We start from the raw sequence: 27,927 nt of genomic DNA, 5'->3' as shown, positions 1-27,927 counted from the left end.
TTGAATAAATAATACTGCCTGTGCCACTTTCTGTTGAGTCAATAACTAAAACTGAAACAGAATGATTTTGAAGTTCAGTAATTAGCTGTTTTTATTGTGAAGGTCTCATTGTTTCCCAACCAATATTTATTAAGACTCTCGCTTAAGTGCAATGTTATAATGTTTAATCACACCAGGATATGTTTCTCGTTGACATTTCACACTTACAACGTGGAGATCGGTGCGCTACAGTTCGCGCTGAGCGTGTGCGCCTCATCGCTGCTGTCTGATTAGCAGAGTGATGTGTGGTGGTGGGAGTTTGTTACGCTGCAGCTCATTTGCCACCGCGGCCCCTCAGGAGTTTAATTGAATAAAGCACAGCTCTGTGCTTTCTCGTTCAGCAGAGGCTTTATTGCGAGTCATAAGGATCAAAAAGATACGCGCAGCCTCACGGCAGAAACAAACTACGTGGGTTACGAACAGAAAATAATAAATAAATTTGATTGGCAACAGAATTCCTGGCAGTCCAGTTATCGTGCTTCTGCTACATAAGTTGTGCACAACTATGATGGGAGAGTTCAGCGGCGAATGAAAATAAATCTGTCATTCTGTTTACTGCACCTAATTCTTGATTCCCATTAATGCACCGCTTGGACCAGAGGCTTTGATGAACTTGTTAAATAATTATTGCCCTCCCAACCTTAATGAAAATGCCCTTAACAAAACTCAAGGGAGGGAAACTGAATCAAAAATTAAATAATCAAAAATTGCTGTCTTCATTTAGGAATGGAAACACCAATTGTCTTTGTGATTTCTCTCCTCGTCTCAGAAGAGCAGAAGATCATCTAAAAACCTGAGCAAATGTCTCTCTTTCATCTGTAGAACAAACAGAAAACAAATTTTAATGCTTTCTCTCATGGAGAAAGAAAAACCTCTTTGGTATTTTGTTTTTCTGATCCACCTTCAAATAAATCTGAAAGTAGTTTAAAAACGGTTTTTTCTCCCTACTTAACAAAATAGTTACAGTATTCGCCAATTAGCCATAACATTATGACCACTGACAGGTAAAATAAGCAACATTGATGTAATTTGATGTAGTGACACAAATGGGTGGTTGTTGTCTTGTTGTGGTGTAATTACCTTTGTCTGTTCATCTGTCTGTTAGCAAAATACCTCATGAACCAGACAGTAATCCATGCATGTACATCTACGGCTTATTAATTTTTATACTCAACCAGATTCAAGATGGCTGCCCCGATTAACACAAAAATGGCTACAACTCAGGCAGTTTAACAGAAAAGTTGGTGTGGTTGTAGTTGAGTCACCCACAACACAGACTCTGAGTGTTAAAGATCATGGAGTACACAGTCTCCTGTGTTCCTCTCAGTCTGTTGGTTGGTGTCTCTTCCTTGTCCTCTCAAACCTCAGCCGGCCGAGACAGACCTGGTTCTGGTTCTGTTGGAGGTTTCTTCCTGTTAAAATGGAGTTGTTCTTTTCCACTGTCGCCAGTGTGCTGCTCAGGAAGGGAAGGTTTGACGCAAGCTGCTGGCTTCCTCAGATAACTTTTATTAACTTTTATTAATTGGTATTTTATAATGTATGTAAATGTTTTTGAATAGTCCCCTGAGATGACTTTTGTTGTAAATTGGCACTATATAAATAAACTGAATAGAACTCCTAGTTTTTAACTTGAAATGAAACCATTTAAACTCAGTCTAGTAATAATAAATAACCTGTGACTCCCCACCCCTCACTGATAATTACCTCCTTACAGTCTGGGCCTGTTCACCAACGTAGAGGTTTGGGTTGTTCAAGCAACAAGTACAAACAAGTATTGTAACCTGATAATAATCAGCAGAAGCTACAAAAACAGACGCGGGTCTCTTTAAAGAGGAACCAGTTTTCTTTGTTTAAGAGGTGTGTAATAGATCTAACAGAGCTACCGGTTTACACGGTCCGTTGAAACTAAGCTTGGAAGCGCTTCTGCTTTTATGTGATGTGTCCTCCACAGCTGTGGTCACAATCACGCTGAGACAATTACAAAGCACGCTGGCAAGTCTTCACTGCCATGCTCATGTGCGCACTCTTCCTCTCCTGCCATATGTGTCATCTTGTTGTGAAGAAAAGGGAGATGGCTCATCCTTCATAACACATGTGCTGATGCCAGAGAGAAAGGGAGGGAAAAAAGAGAGAAAAGCTTCTCTTCTTTGGCATATTACCCACAATCTCCCTCTGTGATCCTTCTCTTTTCCCAGACTTCTCTGAGAGATTTCTGAAAGGATTTCCAATCAAGCTGACAAACCCCATTTTTTTTGGCTTGCGATTGTCTGTGTGTGTGTTTTCTGTTCATACACAGCAGCTAACTTCTACCATCTGTATTCTCCTTTTGACCTCTGTTCTCCCCGCCTTTCTCCACTTTTCCAAACCATCTGTCCATTGCTGCTCTTTTACTCTTCTTCTTCTTCTTCTTCTTCTTTACTTTCTCAACTCTTTCAAGAACTAGTGAGTTGTGCTAAGGGGTTGGAGTCCCAACAAGGTAACTGGATTTTTATCAAAAGAATCCAGTGTCTACAATTGTTCTGATTCAAAGCACTTGGTCGTGACCATGTTAACCATTGTATTCATGCATGTGCCTAAGTTCATTTGTTATGTTGTCAAACTATCTCATGAACCACTGAATGAATTTCAATGAAACTCAGAAAGTAATCACTGAATGTACATCTACAGCTCATTAACTTTTGCAGTCAACCCAATTCTAGATAGCTGCACGGCTGAGTAACTTTAGCAAACAAAAATGGCTGTAAGTCTGTTAACTCTTCAGATATTGAGCTGTATTTTGTTGTGGTATTGGGTGAGAGTGATCCACATCACATACTCTGAGTGCTAACAGATTACACAAGATATTTGTTCAATACTTTGACCTTAACTATTGGAGTCAGCCCTGTCTGGACAGGATTAACCCTGGAACCATCGAAGATCTCAGAAAGTAATCATTAATTTTGCATCTACAGCTGATTAACTTTTGGTGTCAGTCAAATTTAAAATAGCTGCCACAACTTATTGACTTTGGGAAGCACAAAAAGGCTCTAATTTAGTCAAATATTTCACAGATATTGAGCAAAAACTAAAAAAAAACTAAACTAATGGACTGCATGAGATCTTGAAATTTTGCTTGAGTTTCGTACATAGCTTTTTTTTTTTTAAAGAATTTGACCAAAAAGGCTATCACTTTGTTATTAGACACTTAATTATTTCTTATGTCTCTTCCGACATAACCTGCCATATTTCAGCTGTATACTTCATATATATACTCTTTTATATATGTATACTTTTCATCAGAGGAGTCAGCAGCTGTGACACCTCTGACGAAGACGGAAGTATACCGCTGAAACATGTCAGCTTATGTCAGAGGAGACATAAGAAATAATTAAGTGTCTAATAACATAAGAACCTTAAAGACTGAATTATGTACAGTATATAGACACAATGAACTTTATTGATAGAAGGCTATCACTTCATCATTCCTCAATTAAAGATGATTTGACTTTAAAACTCTGGCATGAAAGGCAGTGGATGATATGAAGGAATCGTAGGCTATTAAATATTTTTGTTCCATGGTTGTATTAAAGGTTTTTGCTAATCGTTTCACTGAAAAAGAGTTATTTATTTTTTGTTTTACTTAAGATTTGTCTTGAGGTTTTTATCTTTTTGTTTGTTTTGTTGTCTGCGTTGTCGTGTCATCACTTTAAAAGTCTGAAACTCCTGACCAGTCACCTAGAAGTGAAGCAGTCTTTCAGATTGAAGGTCTTTGAGAAAAAAAAAGGCTGTTTGGTTCCCATTTATTTACCTTAAATTATCTCTTACTGTGCGCTCAGCATGGCCGTATTTTCGCTTAAATAAGCTAATGGAAACAAATGTTTTATGAATAAACCTGTCATCAGGGATAAAAAAAACATAAATTGCCATGAGTAGCTGTTTTCAGATTTTAGTGGGAAAAAAAACCAGCCACTCTTTCACGTCTCTGTGTAAATGAGTCTTTACACATTTACACAGAGATAAAACATCTAATATCTGACTGGGCTGCTACAGCAACCAGCCTCTAAAACCTCTCAATTATGACCAGAAGTAAAATAAATGGAGGAACTGTTCAGTTAAGATACAAAAAGACAGCTCTTTATTAGTGATGAAGGTTTAATCTGCTCCATTCGCAGCTCCGATGTGATGGTTGGAAGCTTTGATACCTGCACACTCTTTACACCCACACACAGTCCAAAAAACGGGGAGCACCTGGATGTTTTGTGTGTGTGTGTTGTGTCGATTTGTGTTATTTCATTATTGTAAAGGGGTATAATTTATAATATGCCTGCCATCACACTTCCTGTGGCAAAATTTAGTCAGCTCATGAAACACACACTCGGAGGCAGATGCGACGGTGGTGTCTGCCCGTGGTAAGCGTGTCGCTCTCTCTGTCTGGGTAGTTAGAGCTGAAATTGCCAATAAATAGTGGCCGGTGGCCTTCAGCATCACCAGCGGGGAGAGATTTGTGTCCTCGTACCTGATTGGCCCGTGCCCGAGAAAGAGAACAAGCCATCTCGTTAATCAGGGAACACTGTGAGGACACTGTGTGTGTGTGTGTGTTTTCATGGCAATCACACTTGTTGTGGCACATTGTCAAACTGCTGTGCGTACATGCAAGCATGTGAGTGTGTGTGTGTGTGTGAGAGAGAGGAAAAGACCTGGAGAAAGTGACTGGTGTGTGTGTGTGTGTGATATTTTGCCAGCTGATTGAGACACCAGCAGTGCAGCGCTGAGCCTATGGATGACAGATGGGAGTCAAAGGCCGCAGGAGCAGCCATGATTTAAGTATACACCATATGTCTGCATACACACTCCTGGCTGCCAAACCTGTCATATTATAATCCCTGCCTGTGCTTACAACCCTCCCAGCACCTATTTTCACCTTTAGCGCTGCCAAATAAAGTCTAGTGTTATCAAGAGTGAGTATCATTCATGCCGTCAATTGGAAATTTTACAAAATGCTCCAAACTGTCCATTTTATACGAATCATTAGATTTTGACAAATATGGAAAGTAGACAGTATTTTTAGACTGACTGCTTTTTCAAGCTGTTTGGATTTTTTCTTTTAAGGGCTCAGATCACAGCCTGCTCAGTGATATTTTATGGTATTGTCATACAAATATTCATCATTCGTTGTTCTTAAAATAGGAGACGTGCCAGCGTGCTAATAAGACAGCAGAAACGGACAGTAATATATACAGTCCACGTTATGTATACTTCACGGGTCAATATCTGAAGACACAAAAGGAAAGGAGCTGTGGAAACTTGTGGCCACAGTGGCGATTGTGACCCCAAACAGGGAGAGCAGCTTCAGTAATGACCTCAGAGATCTCAGTCCAGAAGAGCCAAGTCTTAAAACCTGGTCAGACCTGGCCCAAACTTTCATCCTGGATAATCTAACCGCACTTGGATTCAATGTATTGTTGAGAGAGAGAGAAAGAGGAAAAAAAAAAGTTTCAGCATTCCTGCGTCTGACTTTCTTTAGTGCAAACTTGATGATTGCCATGTGGGCAGAATTCTAATAGATCCAGCTGAATCAAATGCACGGCTTCTCGCTGCACATATTTCAGTGTCTGGCAAAAAGTTTTTTTTTTCCCCAAACTGTTGCCTGTGCAAAGGCATCAAGCAGCAATTTAACAAAAAAATATTTCCTTTAATGTAAACCACAAAAATGAAGTGAGTCTGGTACTGGCACGAAGACAAAAACGCATACTGTAATCATTGTAGGTTTTTTTATTTGATTCCTGAACCAGAACCAGTGGAGCTCTGAATCTCTTACCACTGGCAATACCATAAAATCAACTAAGCTAACATAATAATAGTTTGTCAAAAAGATTGAATGAAAAATGTATGGCTTCCAAAATATTTGAGGCATGTTAACTTCAATCAACTTTTTCCTTTTTTTATGTCAGGTTCCTCATTTTATTTGACTTCTTTTTCTTTTCTTTTTCCAGCTCCACCATGCATTTTGTCCTGGAGGTAGCCCCAGGGCTGGCAGGTGTGTGTGTGTAGAAGTGGGTGCACACGTGTGTGTTTCTGTGCATTCCTGAGTGAGCAGGAGCCTGCTCACCCTACAGCTAATACACAGTGAATACACATCTCGGTTTAAGGCTTGTGTCCACATTCAAAGTTGGATTGTTCGCTCTCCATCCATTAATCTTCAGTAAATAGGAGCTGGGAGCCTTAAGCACAACCAGTGGGGAGAGATGGGCTTTCATAGGTCATTTGAATTGTTCCCTCCTATTACCTATTCCTTCCATCATGCAGCGCAGCGGCTCTCCATCCATGGGCAGACCGGACTGCATATCTTATCACTTAAAGTAACGATTAAGGATTGGGGGATAATGATATCAAAGAAGCTGGATATAATTACAGTAATTACACACTGATTTGTGCATGTGTGTGTGTATATCTTCCTGCATATTTTTATAGATAAATCTGTACCTTTGAGCACAGACATAAAACTCCTATTTCTCCGTGACAAAGTCCTAACCACTGCAGACTGGCACATCCCAGGAGAGCTGCAGCTCGGCTGTCCAGCCATCACACTTTGGCCATTGTCAAGTTCTTTCAGATCTTTACTCTTGTTCATATTTTTCTGCTTCCAGCACTTCAGCTTCAAGGACAGAATGTTCACTTCCTGCCTCATATATCCTCCCTGCTCCGACTTTTACTAGATAATCCGTTTTTCACCTGAATGGTCATAATGTAATGAACAGTTGGCTGATATTATCAGAGGAGTTTAGATGGGATTTTGCTGGAACCAGTGGACAACACGCTAAAATTACTTCTGAATGTCACTCAGACTCTTCACAAAACACACATTAATTTGTGTTCGACACACAATAAAATCCAAAGCAATATTGCTGGGCTTTTTTTCCCCCCCCATCTACATCCACCCATCCTGTCTGACATAGTGAGCAGCCCCCAGCAGGGTCAGAGTCAGCAAAGGAAAAGGTGATGTGTGGTATTCAAATAAATGAAATATTAATAAAGTCAGCCAATTAAAACGGGGGCGGGCAAAGTGTCCCAGGAATTCAGAGGAGACATTAGCCCAGCCTTATTAGGATGATTTCCATCAGCCCATAGTCAGACATCTCTGGTGATGGCAGCCAGGGCAAAGAAAGACCCGGAGTGGGTTGGCTGCTAGATTCACATCCGCTCATCAGTTGGGTCAGGTGACGAAAGAGGAGCCGGTGGATCAGAAAGGACGTTCAAAAGCAGGATAATGAAGCCCAACATCCACGGCTTAACAGTGATAAAGTTTTGTTTCGCATGTGTGAGTGAGTGGTTACAAAATGACAAGGAGCTTCTTGCACTTTGTTCGCAGCTTCAGCTGTCAAAAAAGTGCAGCACAATCTCGAGACTGAAACACTGATTACTTTTTTTGTTGTTGTTTCTTTTGTTCTTTCTTTCTGTCTCTGTCTCAACACGGCTCTTTGTAATTCATCAGGGAAATGAGTAATGGGAGTTTTGCCAGGTTGTTGCTCAAAGAAACGCACACACACACACACACACACACACACACACACACACACACACAACATGTATTCATTTGCAGCTGTTTATTTAACACAGTAAAGGAGTAATTTAATGAATTAAATATATAAACATGGGACAAGAAGATAATAGTAAGTTTTAAATGCCATGTGAATTTTGGGATTAGCTAATTTTTATGTTACTTTGCACTGATGTGTGCTGCTGTGTTTCACTGACTCATCAATACTAAAGGACACACGACTCATCCTGCCACACTCTTCTCTCTATCTGCAGCCTCTCTCTCTTCTTTTACGTGGCCAGCTATTGCTATTCTTAGTGAGAGAGGTACGAAGTTCTCCATTACAGACCGCTGGATGCTGGTGTCAGGTCTTGTTCTCTTCGTTGTCCCTATGTGTATCTGTGTTTTGCCTTTTGCTAAGTAGGGACTGGCTGGTATGAGATTCTGACAATGGGTTAGAAAAAAAATGTAAAAAATGAATTACACAATTTAATTGATTTGATTTAAAACAAAAATTATTTATATAACTGCTGCTGCTAAAATCCCATACTGCTACAATATTATTATAGATATTTCTTTCTATAGCTAGATAACATTACAGATATATACATTTATAGCTATGATATTATTTATATTTAATTTATTTGACTTGATTAGATTTTGATGCACAGGTACTGGTAAAGTCAAGTGTCAGCTAAAACAGCGGGAAGTCAGAAGACAGATTTACTGAACAGTGAAAGATCTAAGCAATAAATAAGTAATATTACAAGAAAAATGTAATTATATTACCTATTACACGGAACATTATTTCTTTCTTGCTGGTATCTTCTTTGTAAAGTGATCTTGAGAGCATGACAAGCAGATGTTAGCTACTTAATTAGCTGTGTTATTACTTTTTATTGTGAGCCTGCAGTAGTTTGTTTATTTTCACCAATAGACATGCTAACTCTTGTAGCTTTTTGCAAATGTTTGTTTTAAAATAGTTACCTTTAAAGGTGATCAATGTCACTCTTTTTGTAGAGCTATAACATTGCATGTATTTTTGCCACCAGAAAATTCTACAAACAACCAAATTTGTCATTTTACATAAGAGGTGAAAAGTTCAAGGTATTTCACCTCATCTGGCTACCAAACACAGCTGACTGACAGCTGACAGCAACGGGTGGAGGAGGGGGAGTTCAACTTTAGGCTCCAGAAAACCATAAACAGTGTAAACCAAAGGAAAAGTAAGACAGAAAATTTTAGTGGTTTTAGTGGTCAGACAAGCTACACCTCACTCAAATAATGCACCATAGCTTAGCTCTTTCGTGTTAGAGTTCTTGTAAAGTTCGGGTGGCTCAGGAGGAAAAGCGGTTGTCTGCCAATTGGAGAGTTGGCAGAGCCAGCTTCCCCCACTGCATGCAGAGGTGTCCTTCAGTGAGGTCTGAACTCCACGTTGCCCCCTGTCTGTGTATTAGGGTGTGTGTGTGTGTGGATGAGAGGGTGAATGTGACTTGCAGTGTAAAAACACTTTGAGTGGTCAAGAAAAGATCAACTATTTACCATAAAGTTTTAAACCTTTCCAGTGTGTTTATGCGTGTTTGCTCATAATATCCATAGACCAGACACACATCAACACACTGACATAAACTGGATTTATCAATATAAAGTAGCCTTTAACATTTGTAATATGTACTACAGTATAATACAGTATAAAACATGATTTAATTTACCCTAATATTGTAATGTCAATCATGTTTGTGGAAGGGTGCACAGTAAAAAGTACACATTGCACACACATAGCGGTATTCCCAGAGTGATCGGCACTGCAGTTATTATTAATGAAAGAGCATCAGGTCATTAATATTTAACCAGTGTCACTGGGGCGACTACCATGATAGTGTGTGATGTGTTCGTATAAGTGTGTGAGTCCACATACAGAAAAAGGGGCCATGAGGCAATTTCCTCTGGCAGCGTAGTAAGACCCACTCCATTATAATAAGATAGACAGAGGTGGAGACGCATTACTTCCTTAAACAGAGAGAGGGGAAAAAGACAGAAACAGAGGAATCTGATACTACTCCCTGTCCTTAAGTTTGTCTCCTCTCCTCTCCTCCCATCCCTATCGGTTGTTTCTGTTCTGTGGAGGATGAAGAGGCTCAAATTGGAAACAGCAGATATCTCATTACATAGCTTTGGAAAGGATAGGCTGGAAGCTTCCTGTGTGTGCGTGCTTGCTCACTGTCAGTGTCCATCCATCCATTTTCTTTACCCACTTTTTCTTTCCGCGTCGGAGCTGGTGTCTATCTCCAGCAGTCGCTGTGCGAGAGGCGGGGGGGACACCCTGGACAGGTCGCAAGTCCATCACAGGGACACATAGAGACAAACACAACAAACAACCATTCACGCTCCCACCTAGGGACAATTTAGTGTTACCAATTAACCTAACATGCATGTTTTTGGTCTGTGGGAAGAAACTGGAGTGCCTGAGAAAACCCACTCACACAGAAAGGCTGGAAAGCAAACCTGTGACCGTCTTGCTGTGAGGCAGTAGTACTAACCAGTGCACTACCATGCCATAAATGAAAACTTATGTGAATATTGATGCGTAACTCAAACACATAGACTAACATCATGGGGTCTTAGAATGATGGTGTGCATTGTTAAAGAAATGTAGATAATGAAATTAACTCTTTTTTTGTCCTTTTTCTTTCTGTGGGTTAGTGTATATTACTTGCTTCATAAAGCAAAGAAAACGAGTGAAATCATACTGCCAGTTTCTAAGTCGGGAGAGCATGGTGGGGCAGTGGTTAGAGCTGTTGCCTCACAGCAAGAATGTTGCAGGTTCGCCTCCCTGCCTGAGGCCATTCTCTGTGGAGTTTGCATGTTCTTCCCATGCATGCAGGGTTTCTTTTCCAGATACTCTGTTTTCCTTCCACAGACCAAAAACATGCATGTTAGGTAACTGATGACTCTAAATCACCACTAGTTGAGCACCTGAATAGTTGTTGTGATGAACTTGCAACCTGTCCAGGGTGTACCCCAGCTCTTGCACAATGACTACTAGAGATAAGCACCAGCTCTCCCCTGCGACCTTGCACAGAAGTGGGTAAAGAAAATGGATGGATGAGAAAGTATCCCCCAAATAATACCCTTTTACTCAAAATAAAGCAGGATAACACGCAGTATTTGGGCAGGTCATATGGTACTGTATTAATGTCTCTGATTTCTCTGAGAGGTAGTTGTAAAATTTTCCGAATAGAACACACTAGAAGTTAAGTTCTGAGCTTTGAGCCCAAACTGTGAGTCACTATCACCCTCACATCAAGCTCGGAGCACAGCTTGTCATCAAAACCCCGTTGAGCCCTCAGAGCAGGGCACCATGACCTCGCTCTTTACGACGGAGGCAGCCAGGGACATGTGGAGGTGCAGCAGGGCCAACCACATCAAAAAGGCAATCCGTCAGACTGTAATCAGAGAGACACTTTACTCAAGTGATGGTAGGATGTTACCAACATGTGAGCCCCGAAAGGAGAATGAACGACCACCTGTCCTCACTGTCCTGGATGAACATCGTGCCATCTTTGCTGCTTTGTTCACCGGTGTTTTTTGGATCTTGGGTAGACCGGTTGCTGGCATGCTGATTCTCATCACTTGCCAGACTTCATGATGTTTTTGTTCGGGTGAAATAAACTTATGACCACTGAGCCGGGCACTGATGTCAGTGAGAGACCTAGCTCCAACCAGGATGGACTTGGAAACATTGCTAGCAAAAAGGTCTTTTATTTTAAATGACTTTTTTACTGCCTGTTCTTTGGATTTTATGTTTGCGATGGAAAAGTGTTGGTGAGTCAAGCCCTTTTTTTTTTCACTTTTACCCACAGACTACCTATTTTAACACACAAAGCACTACTGGATGTGGTGGAACAGTAGCAGCTGTTTTTAAGAAGAAGTACAGGCTGTTGTTGAACAGTAGACAACCTTTTTTTGCTGATTCTATTGAGAAACTACTTGCTTTCAACACGAACCACACAAACACCTGTTAGGTTCCTCCTGCCACTTTGTTTTCTAAAACCACTGAAGTAGCACCAAAATATGGCATTGCTTTATATGTCCTACCTCCTGCTTGGCAACCAGTGATCTATGCAGAGATTGAACAGGACTTTTGGCTCTAGCAACTCTGATTTTTTGAATCCCTCCTGCCTCTTCACAACTTCAGTTCAGTCGGTCAAACAAATAAAAACGTCCTCTCAGCTATATTTAGTAGAGGTCAGCCTGTTACTGTATAACCAAGAATTTGTGTAAAAGGGCAAACAGGCATAAATAATACATTGCACATATTGAATTAATAAAGCCACATGTTCAGTCACTTTTGATGAATATTAATTACATGCTAAGGAGGAAGAAAGAACTCGTGGGCAAGTTGAAAACTTTGTCATACTCTCATTAAGAGCCCTCATGGTTGTTCCCTTATTGGCCATCTGCCTGTGTGTACAGTGATTTGATTACCTGGGAGCTTCATTAGGACAGAGAGACAAGGGAGACCACGCTGGTAGCTCCCCTATCCTCTCTGCTCGAGTGTAGAGTTACGCTTGCACGGAAGAAGCTGCATTGATTAGCCATATGCCTGGGCGGCTGGAGAGGGTGTAGCTTCACTATGTGCCATCACGACCACCTCTTGGGAACAGAGAACTGGGGAATCTGAACGTGTAGAGATATCTCATGTATTGGATAGACCCCAGTGCGTCTTTGCATTAAGATCTTATCCGCAAAGGTTTCCAACAGAGTCCCGATAATCTGGACCTTAATATGGGAAGCCTTGGCCAGGATTTTTTCCAGTAAAGGAAACCGTATGTCAATCAGCAGAATCTGCAGAGATTGATCGATGGATGGGCTCATGCTCAAATACGTGCTTTTCTGTTATTTGCCAGGAGCCTTGTTTCTGTTTGGAAGTTTCTTCACTGTTTGACTTTAAACTTGTCTTTTTTTTTCTTTTCTTTTCCTTTCATGTTGTCACTTCTTCTGAACAGACTTCGCTTCAGTGGCCATGTGTTTGTTTGACAGATATGCACAGGGATCAGTCCGGTGGAGCCAGTCAGAAGTGTGATCTTTACATAAATATACCTCACTTCTGTCAGCATTAGCGTCTGTCAGGGAGCGCTAAGTGATTCTTGTTTTTTTTATTTATATATTTTTTTTTAATTCTGTGTTATTAGCTTTTCAACTAGTGCTGCTCTCTAAAAAGAGCTGCCTTTGTAAGAATGATGAATGGTCCTTTTAATTGTCTCAAATTTTTATCTGTTCTGTAAGACTCTGTTATGAAACACCACCAATATAGTAACACAGACACACTGCAGTCCCTAATTAATTTGCTCTTGTCTGATTCAAACACTGTGCTACAGAAAAGAACTCTGTGTGTTTGTGAGCTGTCTAGCCACCAATATGTGTGGTAGAAGATGTTTATAAAAGCCAAAATACTTTGATTTTTATTCACCTTCTTAGTCTTTCCAAGTCTGTAGTGTGTTCAGGAGTTTTATGTGTTATTTATTTAAGAAATACAATCTTTGCTGATTTACTGCTCTGTTTAGGTGGCCACTTAAAGATGATGGACAGCTATTTTACAGCTTGGCAATGTGTTTATTGTAATCATTTGTAATGAGATGATATTGGATGATAAATCCTCATTCAGCTTCTCCGTGGCAGCCGTGTGGCTCCGCAGAACAAAATATTTGCATACATATTGTCTCACTGGTAGACTTTCTCTTCCTTTTCTTCCCACTTTTACTCCACGTCTAACCTTTCAAAAGCATTTTCAAAGGGAGATTTAATGATTAAAAAGAGAAGACTAGAAGGGCAGTGAGTAAAAGCAGTCCTTGGCCAAGACTGGTTTTATAGAAAGAAATACGGATCTTAGGCAAAACTTTCATGGGTTATTTTCTCTACCTGTGCACAATCTCTCCTCAAGGTTGCATGATATTTTGCCTTATAGATGTCACACACCTTCCATAGCATAATATGCACTGATAATGTTAGTCAAATACCTCTTGAATCACTGGACAGATTTGAATGAAATTCTCCAAAAGAGATTTCACAAAGTAATCATTAGATGTACGTTTACAGCTGATTACCCTTTGGATTCAACCTCAAGAAGGCTGCCACGGCTAGTCAACCCTAGCAAGCACAAAAATGGTTAAAACTCAGTCATTTTTACAGATATTGAGCCTAAATTTGACATGGTAGTAGTTGAGAGTCGTATTCAACACATACTCTGAGTGCTACAAACTGTTCAACATCATTGTCTCAAACTTTGGGATGCAAGTAAGCAGACAATCTGCAATCCTTTAATAAAAGACTTATTTTTTCCTCTAAGCTTGCTAACAGATAGGAAAAAAGGACTAAGTATATTCCTTCATCTTGCCTTTGATTTGTGGGATTTAAGGAAACAAAGCGACAAAATGAGAAAGACAAGCAGCAGTAAGGAATGATTGTCAATCAGCAGATCTAATAACCCGTTAAACCTGATTAATCATCTGAATTCAAGGAAAGCCATTCTCATAGCTGAGCTGTTGTATTGGTAGTAGTTTACTGTGGCATTTCAACATGTTTTTTTTGTTTTGTTTTTTTACTGGTCCACTTGTGGTTGGTGTTTAAAATCGGTGTCAGCTTGACACTTGGAGCTTCTGACAATAAAAACTCACAATAAAGCTAATAAAAACTGAAAAGGCACACCATGTTTGAGACTCATCTTTTGCTGCTGTGTTACAGTTTGAAACATTAACTCCGAGATGGTTTGTCCAAGTGTGTTTTTGCATGACACGAGCCTGAAACCTGCTGTGTTGAAACTCTCTGTAGGTGTCAGCTGCCTGATTTGGAAAAGTTTTACAAACCAGCTGATTTCTCGAGTAAAAGAGGCTTCAAGTGGTGCTGATTAAGAAATTAAGAAATGCAGACTGGAAAGAGAGTAGTGCTGGAAAATCATGTTTCTATTTAAAGAAGGAGTCACAAAAAAAGAAGTACATCTTAATTTGAAAAGTATTTTGAGTGTGGAAAATTACGTTTCAAAATTAGATCGGTCAGCAAACACAGAAAACACCTTGTGCTTCTGGAACTATAAACTTGGTGTTTATGAGTTGATGACTCAACTTAAAAACAATATTTTGGTATGCATTCCTTGGATTCCATAGCAGAGATTTCAACTAAAATCATTTCTGATGAGAAATGATGTTTTGGTCAAACCTTATAAATAATGTGAGGCACAGTTTCGTGTGATATAATATGTGTTAGCACTCAATGTATGGATTGAGGAGGACTCTGTTTTACAGAGACAGAGCTAGTCTTTGATTCAGTAGTAGCTAAGTAAAAGCCATTTTTGTGGGGGCTATGGTGAGTTTGGTTAAAATTAATTCAGTGGTTTTTGAGATACTTTTTTACTCTACAGACAAATGAACACACAGACACGGCCAAAATCATTATTGCCCTTTTGCCTTTGACAAGCAGCAATAAATGTATATTTATATATGAAAGAGTAAAATCCCAGCCCTAATAATACTATTAGTTTTTACAAGTATGGAAAACCTGGTTTTAATGGGTCAACCTTTGATTTTCTATTCCTCATCATGATCCTATAATATATAGATAGTCTGGTAGATTATTTGTACAGTCAAACATATTTTTAGGGATCATTGGCTCATCGGAACCAGTTCATTTCTTCTCCTACTGCCTCCTCCATGTTTACTTTTCTCTGCTTTTGTCTTTCCTCTGCCACATCCTCTCAAATCCTCCTCCACTCTCTCCAGTCGTAGGGTTGTCAGGGTGACAGATGTTTGGCCGGCCGGCCTGTCAGAATAACCGTGCAGCTCCGTGTCTCAGGTAGTGGCTTTTCTTTGAGCACTTCCCTGCCAGGACAGGACAAGACAGGCCACTGCCTGGAGCCACAGCTGAGGGGAGGGGGCAGGAGCAGGGAGGACGGAAACGAGAATGGAAAAATCTGGCTTTTACTTTTCGGTTTGATTCCGTAATGCCTGTTACATAAAGATCTCGGGGCGTACATTTGTGAGATCTTCCTAAAGAATCGTTGAACACACAGCCCATCTTACAGTTAATCAGCAACATGTTTGTCACCACATTGCAGTGCTGCTGAAAGCAGTCCTGAATATGCAAGAGCAAACAGGGGAAATACAGCAGCAGAAGTGACAGACGAGCACGTGCAGATGGAGATGACTCTGCTTCAAACTCAGCCCCCGCCCTATAGATTCGAGTATACATGCTATACTGCAGCAAGCAGGCTCATAAGACTTCACTCACAAACCAAAATAAAATGGTCAGCTATAAATGATGAGTTATAGCCCTTTTTGTTTGTCTCGAAGGTTGCTTAGCTGTGGTGGCCATCTTGAGTTGTGTTGACTCCAGAAGTGAATCAGTTGTATTAATGATTAATTTCTGAGAGTTTCATTGAAACCTGTCTAGTGGTTCATGCGATATTTTGCTAACAGAACAGACATTATTGCCCACATTTCGGCAGTGAGCGTTAGCTACTTTCTGGTGAATATATCTGGGCTTGAGAGGAAATATGATGAATTATTTTTATTATTAATGGCAATATTACTTTCAGTCAGCTGGTTATTTAAATATTTCTTACATTACAAATGTGAAGCGTTATAGTGATTGAGATAAAACATGATTTGATCTGCCACTAAGTGCATAAAAACATCAGTTATTGTGGTTTTCAAAATTTGCCCTCCAGCTCAAATAATTTTCAACTCCATGGTGTCCTTTGTTGCGTAAAAACTGCCCTTGACTGCATATTGTAACGTTCACCTGCAATTCATTGTACAGAAGGGCAGATAAATGGAGTGAAATTAATCAAAAAGCATCAAAGAACATAATAGTGTGAAAGCTGAATCAGCATTGTTTTCTTCTCTTTTTATTCACACATTTTTTCAACCAAACTGCTGCATATATTTGCAGTGGTTTACATCAAAACCTTCAGCTCATTTAGGAGATGAGCGTTATGACGTTTGATTTTTAAATACTTCAAACTAGAACTTTCTTTAAAAATATTTTCCCCATAAAAATCAATAGACATCTCTTCAGTTCCTTTAAAACCTTGTTTTTTTAAAAAAAAAAAACAACAAATCTGCTTCACCTCACTGTACTTGTTCTATTTGTATCTTATTTTGCTACTTTTAGCATAGCTAGTTTTTTTCTTCTTTTAGCTTTCAGCTACCTTTCTGTTTTAGCTTTAAGTTAGCATTTTATTAGTTTTAGCAAGATCTTTGCTACCTTTAGTTATCCATTTGCTGCTTTTAGCTTATGTTTGTCTGCTTGTAGCCAGCATTTTGCTACTTTTAGCTTTATAATAGCATTTTGATTCCTTTAATTTTTATTTAGCATTTTGCTACATTTAGCTTTTAGCTAGTGTCCTGCTTCTTTTAGCATTTAAAATTAAGTTTTAGCTTCCTCTGCAAATTTTAGGAACATCATGCAGCACTCAGTCTTCACACTGCTTTTTGCAGAAGATGCCATTTTTCTAGATTTTAGAGTGACTCTGAGACATAATCCTGAAAACAGTCACTATGCCTTTTGATTACCAGCAACATGTTTATTAGGAGTAAACATTTAAACCAAGCAATTTATCAATACGGTGATTAAGTAAGGACAAAAGTCCTTTAAAATCCATGCTTTGAAGCTACATTCATATAATCATGCTACTCAGAAGACAGAGTTGGGGTCCAAAAGGATTATTGATGCATGTTAGAGGACGAGGTGGCAGGAGAGGTGTCACCGCTGGGAAGAGAGGTGGCGAGGGGGCCACAAACCCTTCAAGCCAGCAGGAGGCTGTCTCCACCGAGATTTATTACTGCTCCGAAAGCTGAATGTTGTGCCTCACTGTCAGGCTCTCCGTCTTTCCTGCCTTCTTAATGCACACACTGTTTTCCAGTAAGACAGATTTATAACCGTACACACTTTCCTGTGGGCCAACAAAGATTAAGACAGCGAGCGGAGATGAAGATGTACTCCTGCTCGCGTCCTCATGCTATCATCTGCATACCGGTGCTTATTTTTGGCACCCTGTCATAATTAGAAATTGGTTTTCTCTTCATTGATTTCATAAGAGACCTTTCTAAATGTCTTGAGACTGATATAGACAACAGGCAGACAGGCCAGTTTCAGACTGTGAGACCTGCAATAAGCCCCATCTCAGCCTGGCTTTACTGTCTTATTGAATACTAAGGCTCTTCAGTTTACACTGAGCTCCACAGATCCAACCGCACAGCCAGGAGAAAGACTTGGAGGACATGACTGATCTTTGCAGCAATATTTCCTCTGCGAGTGCTGATGATTGGATTATCGCGTTTTCAGATATGTTTGCGGTGCCTAAGTGGGCTATTCATCTTTGCCGTAATTAGTGGCATCCATGCAGCTTGTGAGGAATATTCTCAGTCGGCGCGGGCCCACGTGTGCGATCACAAATTCCTTGAATTCTCCTGCTGCCAAAGGTGGAGGTGATAATGTTGTTGCCTTGTTTTGTGTGCGAGTGTGTTTTTCTGTAGCATTACCAAAATTTCTCATGAAGCAGTCAATGAATTTTAATGAAATTCTCAGAAAGTAAGCATTATATCTGCATCTATAACCTATTAACTTTTGGAGTCTACCCCATTCAAGATGGCCACCAATTTCTCAGATATTAAGCTAAAATTTAGTGAGGTAGTAGCTGAGCATACACATACTCTAAGCTCCACATGTTGTTTAACATCTTTGCTTAAAACCTTGACAGTAACTCCTAAAATCAACCTTGTTTGACTTTTAGCAAAACATCTCATAAACCACTGGACAGAACGGAGTGAAGCTGTCAGATAATAATCACTGAATGTACATCTACAACTCATTAACGTTTTCGGGTAAACCAATCAAGCATGGCCGCCACAGCTAATCAACCTTAGCCAACACAAAGTGCCTATCACTCAGCCAGTTTTACAAATATTGAGCTAAAACTTGGTGTGGTAGTAGCTGAGAGTCATCCTTAGCCACGTCTCATGAGATTTCACGATTCTGCACGACAATGCGCATCAACGTCATTTACAGGGTTGGATCAAAACTCTGACCCTTCTCAGCACAAGATGATCTTAAGTTAAAACTCTGGCATTAAAGGTGGTGGGCAGTAGGCATTCCTTCAAGAAATGCTAGGCCCTTAATTATTATTACTTTTATTTGATGGCATTACGACCCCATGCTGCATTCACTTCAGGGTCTGAAAGGAATGGCATATGAAACTGTGGTGCAGCGGGTAACGGGTGGGGGTGGGTGTGGGGACCGGCGTGCACCACATCCCAGCCAGCAGCCCTGTGCACTCATAAGACAGACAGTTATGTAAGAACGGAAAGCTAAAGGTTGCCGTGTCTCCTGACCCATTAGAACTCCACACAGACGTGCGGGTCGGCGTTGAGCTCACCTGCTGATTATAAAAGCTGCTTCGTTTCAGTAAGAAAACCGGTCCTCCAGTTCAACTTCAGGGGGACACAGATGTAAAGCTAAACCCTCGATGGTGTGGATATTTGGACAAAAAATAAATAAATCAAAGCTGAAGCTCAACCATTTTTTTTTTTTTTTTTTTTCCCAAAACATCTAATCAGCGTTATTGAAATTCCCGGTTGAAAATAAACAGCTCTAACTTAAAGCAGTTATTAATAAACAGGCCAAGTTCAGTACTTGATGTATGAATAATTATTGCGGCCTTCGGGGAGCTGTCCGTGTAAAACTGTATTGCTAATAGCCAACCTAAATAATTAACGACCGTGTGATTATGGGGACCCTGGTTCAATATGTGATCCGCAGCGAGGAGCCTTTGCAGCCGTCGCACTGTGGCGTGGAAATAATGAGCGTTCATTAAAGCGGCATTCCGCGTCGTTGCTACCTGCCCAGATGCAGCAGCAGCATTAACAATCCACTGTCCGAGCTCCTTATCACCTTGACAACTCATAAAGCTGTCACCGAGGAGACAAAATGTTCTGCTATGTGACTGAAATGTGTGTGTGTGTGCTTTCACCTGAAATCCAGCTATGAGCTAAGATAATGACTAATGAGTTGGCCCTTTCCTCCTACGGAAACAGCATTTAAAAAGAAGCAAATATACAAAACAGCTGAATTGTTTTTAGCGAACAAAATATTTCTGCAAGTTGGTTTTTAAAATTAAATTTCATGATTTGTTTTTTTTTTTATATAATGAAGAGGTAAATAAAGCAACAGGCCTGTCAAATATATTCAGCTGTTTCACAACCACAGCTGTAAACGGTCTAATGAGTTTCTTAAAAAAGCTTCTCCGATGCTAAACAAATAAATAGCAGGATTATTATTTAAGATACATAATCTTGGGTAGATTAGTGGCGTTAAACACTCATTTATGCAAGTTGAAACCAGCTTTTTTTGTATGAATGTGTTATTTTCAAGTCATGCAAGAGATTGTGAAAAACTGAATGAAAAGGCTAAAGTGAATCTCGTTTCTGTGGAAAGGTTAGAAACCAATAATGTCTTACCTGTTGTAGATGGCTCTTTGAACAACCTCAAACTGGAGAAGTGGCGTTTAAATCTGATCAGACTGATGAGCTAACGTCTACCACCTTAAATTAAAGGTTTAACTAAACGCTTTAGCATGAACCACCTTCAATTTCTTTCGTATTTTTTTTACATTGGTGTTGTTTTAAGATGGCAGCAATCCACTTTGGTCTTGCCCCCACTTATACTACCCGTCAGCTCCAAACTCAGGTTATCCACGACAGGTGAGATGATAGTTATTCATATTTCCATAAAACCCAACTTCAAAACATCTGAACTATTGGGTTTGGACCTATTAACTAAAAAAAAAACAAAACAACAACATCCCAAATCACACTTTTTGACACACAGTAACACACTGCTAATAATTCATCAAATCAATCTTGTTTTCTTACACTGAAAATGAGAAATACAGATTCAAAGAAATGAGTTTTTGCCTAAGCTTTAGTTTTGTTTGAATTTGTTTTAATTAAGAGTGGATGTGAGATCGTTTTATTTCATAAATTAGATTCTATAAACGATAAGTGGTCTTTTCTTATGAATCACTTGTTAATCTCTTCACCTTATGTGTCTCATTCATTCATTCAGCCTTTCCCTATAAAATATTTGAACTGAAAAAACTCTGAAGTGCACATGCAAGCTACAATATCTGAGCGGTTGACGGTTAAGACACGATCCTTCGATTTTTATCGTTAGTTAGGTGAAAGAGAAAGGCGGTATTTTATCTATAACAGGTCCCTACACACATGTGTTACCGTCTGAACACCTATTGCACACAGCAACCTGCCCTTGATGGGAAATATCATGAATCTTTGCTGCTTAAAATAGATAAGTTTACAGTTTACAGCAGCCATTTTTCACCCTCAGAAATAATGTTGTCAATGTTTCTTTGTATAAAGAAACAAACCATATAAAAAAAAAAAAGCCTCGCTTAGTCCAGAGTTCACAGTAAAAGTTGTTATTTCAGACAGCGTGGTGGAAGTTGTCGTGAATGAAAACCCGAGTGACGCACCACCCCTGACCCCCACCTTAAACTAAAGGTTGATGCTTAGTAGTAAAGTGTTGCTTGACCTGATGCATCATCACCATTCTCCTCCTCTTGTTAGGCTGTTGTTACGCTCTCGAACACCCCACCCGCACCCCCTGCCCATCCCCTCCGCCCCAGTATTCAGCGAGCAACCAGACATTCTTGACATTTCGCAAAGGTTGAAAGACAAAGAACCTTTGTCTCCTAATAAGGCCACACTCCGTACCCCACCTGAATGAAAACGCCAGGCAAAGCTAGAGTGGTGTGTCGGTGTGTGATGGGCAGGAGGCGAGGGAGGGAGGGGGTGCAGAGAAACAGACAGGAGTGAAAGAAGACGTTGAGTGTGTGGGAAAGGCGCAGTTTAGGAAGAAAAATTGGAGATTTTAGACTAAAACTGACGCCGCTAAACAGAAAGAAATGCTTCTCATCCTCAGCCCAAAGCTAGAGGCTGATGATAGTGTGTGTGTGCCTGTGTGTGTGTCTGTTACCAAAATATCTCACGAATCACTTGACAAATTTCAATGAAACTTACAGAAAGAAATCACTGGATCTACACTCGATTAACATTTGGACACAACCCAATCCAAGATGGCCACCACAGCCAACTAATGTTAAAAGAAAAAAACATTAAAAATGGTTACAACTCAGTTAGTTTTACAGATCTTGATATAACATTTGGTGTGGTAGTAGCTGAGACGGACCCCAACACTTACCCTGACCCCTAACTGATTTCACAAGATCTTTGTTTAAACGTTTTGCCATTAGCTAATTGGGCTCAACTCAGTCTGTCTGGTAGCAAAATGGCTGATGGACCACCGGAAGGATTTTACTAAAACTTTCAGGGAATTATCAGACATATCATACCTCTACAGCTGATTAACATTTGGAGTTAACCCAGATTAAGACACAGCCAACACAGAACACACAAAAAAAGGCTTTAGTTCAGTCAGTTTTACTGATATCGAGCTAAAATTTGGCATGTTGTAGCGCATGAGATCTTTTCTTAAAACTTTAACTGTTGGAGTTAACACTGTTTGTCTGTTAGCAAAATATCTCATGAACCACTGGACTGATTAGAATTAAACTCTCTGAAAGAAATAATCAGATACACATCAACAACTCATTAACGTTTGGAGTCACCACTACAGCTTATCAACATTAGCAAACACAAAAATGGCTATAGCTCAATCAGATTTACAGATATTGAGCTAAAGTTGGATGTGGTAGTAGCTGAGCATCTCTAACAAACAATACATACTCTAAGTGGGAATTTTTACGATGTTACATGAGATCAAGGTTTGACCAAAACGACTACAACTCTGTAATTTCTCAACATAAGATGAACTTAGTGTGAAACTCTGGTATAAAAGCTGCAGGTAATATGAGTGCATTTTTATCCTTCAATTAAAACGGGTATGGTCGTATGTTTTATATAAACTGGCAGTGATATCTGGTTTGTAACGGAGGCTGGTGGAATTTGTCTTCACCTCCGGTCACGCAGGCAGACTCGGATGCTCTGTTGTCGGAGACGCCGAGCCTGAAGCGGAACTCACAGCACCCAAGGTCCTTCTGCGCTCCTTCTCCTCTCCATCCCTCATCCATCACACCCTTCAACTCTACCTCTCACCTCCCTCTGTCTCTCCCTGCACCTCATTCCTACGCAGCTTGGGTTTGGGTTTTTATTTTTTTTGCCTCCTGAAAAACAGCTGAGCCGAGTGCAAGCGAGGACCAGTGAAACGGGGATGTGGAAAAATGTTACACCTGCTCAAACACTTTTCAACATTTGCTTTCGTCGGTTCTTGTTCAGCGCTCTGCTTGTGTTGCCTCCAGTCAGTTCTGCCTTCATCCTTCCAATTAGATAAAAGCTGCGGCCCGCGTTATGCAATGTTGCTGGATTGTCTCATTTATCAGTTTGGAGAAGTTAAAAGGAAAAACACAATGCTTTTTGCTGTCTGTATCTTACATTTTTGTGTTTACATAAGGTAAAGCTATCTGGACCTGTCATTAGAAGCAGATGGGGTTGTTATGACATCAGCTAGAACTAGAAAAAGCCAGGAGTTTAGTTGTGAAGTAAACTGCCTTAAATACAAATTCTTCTGCTAACAAGGAGAAGAAGCAATCTGTGTCTGTGTGCGACGTGTCAGTATATTATTGTTTCTCTTTGCCCCCCACCTCCTGTTGTTCTGTTTCTCTGCTGGTATTTTCTTTTTTTTTTTTTTTTTTTCCACTTGCTGGAATGTGGGCAGATACGGGATAATAGTCAGACTTTCACATTAATTCTGCTTGCAACTCAGGAGCCAATGTTAACCACGTGTTTGTTGTTTTACCCATGAGCCCGTTGTCTTGGAAACGTTGCATAAGCGGGAGCGGGAAAGAAGCAGGATGCCCCTCGCTGATTGGGAGGCAAGGTGGCAGATCTGTCTGTCTTTCTCTCCCCCTCTTCTTCCTCGTCCTCTCCGGCATCTCGCTCATTTTGCTCCTTTTGACACTTGCTCCAACTAAAGGTGTCAAAACCGAGGCGCTCCGAATGTCCCGCCATGCCACACGTCGGATTGACTCAGAGTGCCAGCGCCTCCAAATAAAGCTCAGCGGTGGACAGCAACACAGTTGGTCGGCCCTGCACCCCTAGCTTCGACTAAATTAAAGCCCCCGTTGGAACAGTGATTTATAGCCCGGTCGGAAATGTTTGTTCACAGAGCGCTCACACACTAACACCTGCTAACACACTGACATAGCACCCTGTGCTCGAGCTGTGTTACTGTGTGATCTCTGGGTGTGGGAAGCCTTGAAGTCAGCGAGGACGGAGCTGTGTTTGAATTCACTGGGAGCACATGTTTGAGACTGCATGACTTCACATGATCGTGGAGCGAAAGCACATTAGGGATGGATGACCTTGGCTCTGAAGACAGGATCATTTGTACTCTGTACCTTTAGCTTGGTATCTCATTTGACATGTAGGAAGATCCATGTTTAGACTAGCTGCTCAGAGCTTGAGTAATTAAAGGCCTGGCATTCCTTGAAGGAACGCATATTGCTCGCCACCTTTCATGCCAGAGTTTTAAACAAAGATCTTGTTCCATCTGTTAGTGCTTGAAGTATGTCATGGGGGTGACTCTTTACTACTATTACGCCAGATTTTTAGCTTAATATCTGTAAAATTTACAGGTTTATAACTATTTCTGTGTTTGCTAAAGCTGATGAGTTGTGACAGTTATCTTGAATTGGGGTAACTCCAAAAGTTAATCAGTTGTAGATGTATATCCAATGATTAATTACTTTCTGAGAGTTTCATTAAAGTCTTTCCTGTGTTTCATGAGATATTTTGCTAACAGACAGTGTTGGCGCCAATATTTGATGCCAAAGTTTTAAACAAAGGTCTCACAAAGTCTGTTAGTGCTCAGAGTATGTGTTAGAGAGGAGTCTTAGCTACTTCCATCCCAAATCTTAGCTCAGTATCGCTAACATTTGCAAAGTTATGGCCATTTTGGAGTTTCCTACATTCAGCTGACTGTGGCAACCATCTTGAAATGGGTTGACTCCAAAAGGTACTCAGATGTAGATGCACACCCAGTGATTACTTTCTGGATGTTTCATTAAAATCTGTCCAGCGATTCACAAGATATTTTGCTAATAGACATACAAACAAACAAAGCACACAGATCGCCTGCCTTTCATGACAGTGGGTGAAAATAAACAATGATTTGGGTTTTAAGTTTAATAAGCAGTCACTTCTGTAAGAGTTGTGCATTTAAGAGAACTAATCTGATAGCCAGTTTTGTGTATAATTTGCATGTTTTAAGTATACAGCAAGCCAAGGAAAGAGCAGAGCGTGCAGCCCCTGTGTGAAGGAGCTGTCTTAATCCATGTGTTTAGCAAGCACCATCTGTTCCTTTTATTCAGACGGGAGTAGAAATATTTGGTTGATTAGGAGAGGATCTGTGAAGGATGGCCGCACCGTTACCAATGGTTACAAAGGACACACATGCTCGATTCTGTCAACTGGTGTTTTGGAAATTAAACAGGAGACAGACTCAGAAATCAACATGTAAATGTGGCGTGTACAGAACATGAATGTTCCAGCCATTATTATTATCATTGTTACTCACCTCTCATCGGAGGAACTTCCTCAAGTGCAAATGAAAAGTGCAGAAATTCCAAGCTGTTAACCCTCCTGAAGCCCTCGTAACTGAAAACAGGAAGAGAAGCCCTTGTATCTTTGGGTCCATTTGACCAGAAAGGCTGCGGGAGGGTTACAACTGCAGTGAGGCGCTCCGTTCATGCAAGCTCAACTCACATGTAGATTACTCTCACTCCCCTCCCTTGTGAGGGTGGTTAGGGTCTTTGTTTGCCTCGTCACCATTACAGATGTTTTGGTCACACGAAGATGCGAACAGATGTGGAAATGGCTGGAGATCAGATTTAAAGCTGCATTGTAAGTTCTGGAAAGTTGAAACCACACTAAAAAGGACTGAATGACTTCATGTAATTCAGTCTGTTAGATTTTGGCGACACACGGTTGCGAAGGCATCGAATTTAAGATCTCAGTTCCATTGAGGCTGTCTTATAAAGAAGGACACTGCTTACTAGCCTTCAGGATCACCATACAACATGCAGTAGTAATAACTAACATTTGTATTTGTACCAGTTTATAGACACAAGTGTCGTCAATGCAACTACAGGGTTTGAGCAAACATGAAGGGATGAGAAATTACGATGCATCTGTTTTTGCATATTTGCACTGGTAAAATCTGATCCATTTCATTATTAGCTGAAGTCTGTTCAGACAAACCAGCATAAGTGAAAATACAAAGTTTAGTCCAGCAGCTACCACAGCTTTTCAGCCACATTGGATTTTGAGGACGGGGAGGGTCAGGAGTCTCCAATTTCCTGGGTCGGAATTTCATCTTTTTGGGGCGCTCGAGTTGATTTTTCCACTTGGATCTCTGAACTTCTGACTTCTTAGTGCAAATGGAACTTAGCAGGAGTGGAATGGTCAAAACTTTCTTGTATTATTGTGATACAAGAAAGTTTTGACCATTTCACTCCTGCAAAAAGGATTTTTATTTCCAGTTAGGTTTTTTTGTTTCTCCTGCTAAAAATAAAGGAAATAAATAAATTAATATAAAAAACATCACTTTTCTGCTGGTGCCATTCTTACTGTGTTGTGGTATTATTTTCTCAGTAGCGACACCCACTGTTCAGGAGGAAAACTGCAGTAGGCCTAGCACCAATAGAAACTTCTGTAAACTACTCTGAAAATGTTGATTCACATTGATCATGTGGAGCAACTAATCAAAGTAGTGGCTGTAGGTTGAAAACAGCGTGGAATTAAAAGGACCAACCAATGTGCAGTTGTAAGCGAGTTCTTTTGATTTACCACAAGGTATTTTTAAATAATTTTCTTTTCTTTTAGTCCATCTGTTCTCAGATTGTCTCCACAGCTAAACAGTTTTCCTGTTGCAGCTGTAGTTATTACATCTGTAAGAACGATGTTTGTTTACAGCAGCATGCCAGTAAGAGTTCAGTCGGAGTCAAAATTTGCATCAAATTATGATGATTAAGGGCTGAACCGTATTGTATCATGTTGGTTTTTTGGTGCTGATGTATTTGTATTGTAAGGGAATATTGGCTGTGTGTTGAGATACATATCAGCCACAGTCCAATGTTGCGCAACCCTGATGTGTTCACTAAAACAATGTGTGCTTCCTGTCTGCAGGTGCAGATTTAGGTGGTCTGATGGACCTGGAGTCTCTGTACCGAGGGGTGCAGCAGAGCATCAACAACACACGGGCTGGACGAGTGCGCCGACAGAGTCTAGAGAGAGCATACAACATCGAGGTGCTCCTGGGCGTCGACGACTCCGTGGTCCAGTTTCACGGGAAGGAGGACGTTCAGAAGTACCTGCTCACACTCATGAACATCGTAAGTGCCCGGTGTGAACACAGATCCTCGGGGAAAAAGGGCGCATGCCTGTTTAGTTCAGCTTTTCATGAATTTGTATGAATTTTTCCACATTTATAAAACTTACACTTGTTGTGCTGCTTAAAAAGAAGTGATCAGATGAGAATTTTCTTCCATTTGAGTTAAATAGAAAGTCAAAGAGAGGTCAAAGAAGGAGAGTAACACACACTCACACACACACACACACACACACACACACACACACACACACTGAGAAAGGATTCAATTCCCCTCCTACATGTGAAAGGATTACCTGCAATCAGCCACAGGTAATCCTTTCTTCTCTATCTGAATATGATGAGATTTCATTTGTGTAGATGTGTGTGTGCGTGGGCGTGTGTGTGTGTGTGTAAGGTGTGCTGTGTGCGCTGAAGGGAGCTCCTACATACCGTTTCATCAGGCTTTGTGTCATGTCATCATTCATTGTGTGTGTGTGTGTGTGTGTGTGTGAGACAGAAAGAAAGATGCAGAAACAGCAGGTAGTGTGCTCCGGGCCACAACAACACTTAGCACTTATACGCTCCCAGGTGTTGTTACAAATGTGTGTGTGTGTGTGTTTGTGCGTGAGCTTGTGTGTTGACGTGCCACACTGCATACTTTAATCTTTGTAAATTAAACCTGTGGTGAGAGTGGTGTTTGTGTGCATTCTTGTGTGTGTGCGTTCATGTGTGTGTGTGCTGGAGCGCGCCACTGTTTGCTTTTACTCGTATTGCAACCCACTGCGCAAGGAACCAACCTCCAACTGTTAAGCAGGTACAAGCACAGAGCAGCAAATCCTACCACACCTCTTTGTCTCAGTTCAGCGCTTGAGAAAGAACAAGAGCCGCTGTGCTCCCTGCCTCTCCCCCCCCCC

At 40.6% G+C, this 27,927-nt stretch overlaps 1 protein-coding gene across 1 annotated transcript in view; it reads left to right on the top strand.

The window, feature by feature from the left end:
* Window positions 1–27,927, top strand: part of adamts2 (ADAM metallopeptidase with thrombospondin type 1 motif, 2) — a 127,467-nt gene that overhangs the window by 66,665 nt on the left and 32,875 nt on the right. Inside the window, exon 4 of the mRNA XM_037977271.1 lies at window positions 26,830–27,035. Within this exon, the coding sequence (XP_037833199.1) occupies window positions 26,830–27,035 (206 nt within the window). The remainder of the gene's footprint in view (window positions 1–26,829; window positions 27,036–27,927) is intronic.

Source organism: Kryptolebias marmoratus, linkage group LG9, assembly GCF_001649575.2.
Source record: "Kryptolebias marmoratus isolate JLee-2015 linkage group LG9, ASM164957v2, whole genome shotgun sequence".
Taxonomy (NCBI): Eukaryota; Metazoa; Chordata; class Actinopteri; order Cyprinodontiformes; family Rivulidae; genus Kryptolebias; species Kryptolebias marmoratus.
This window is presented reverse-complemented; position numbering and strand designations above follow the sequence as displayed.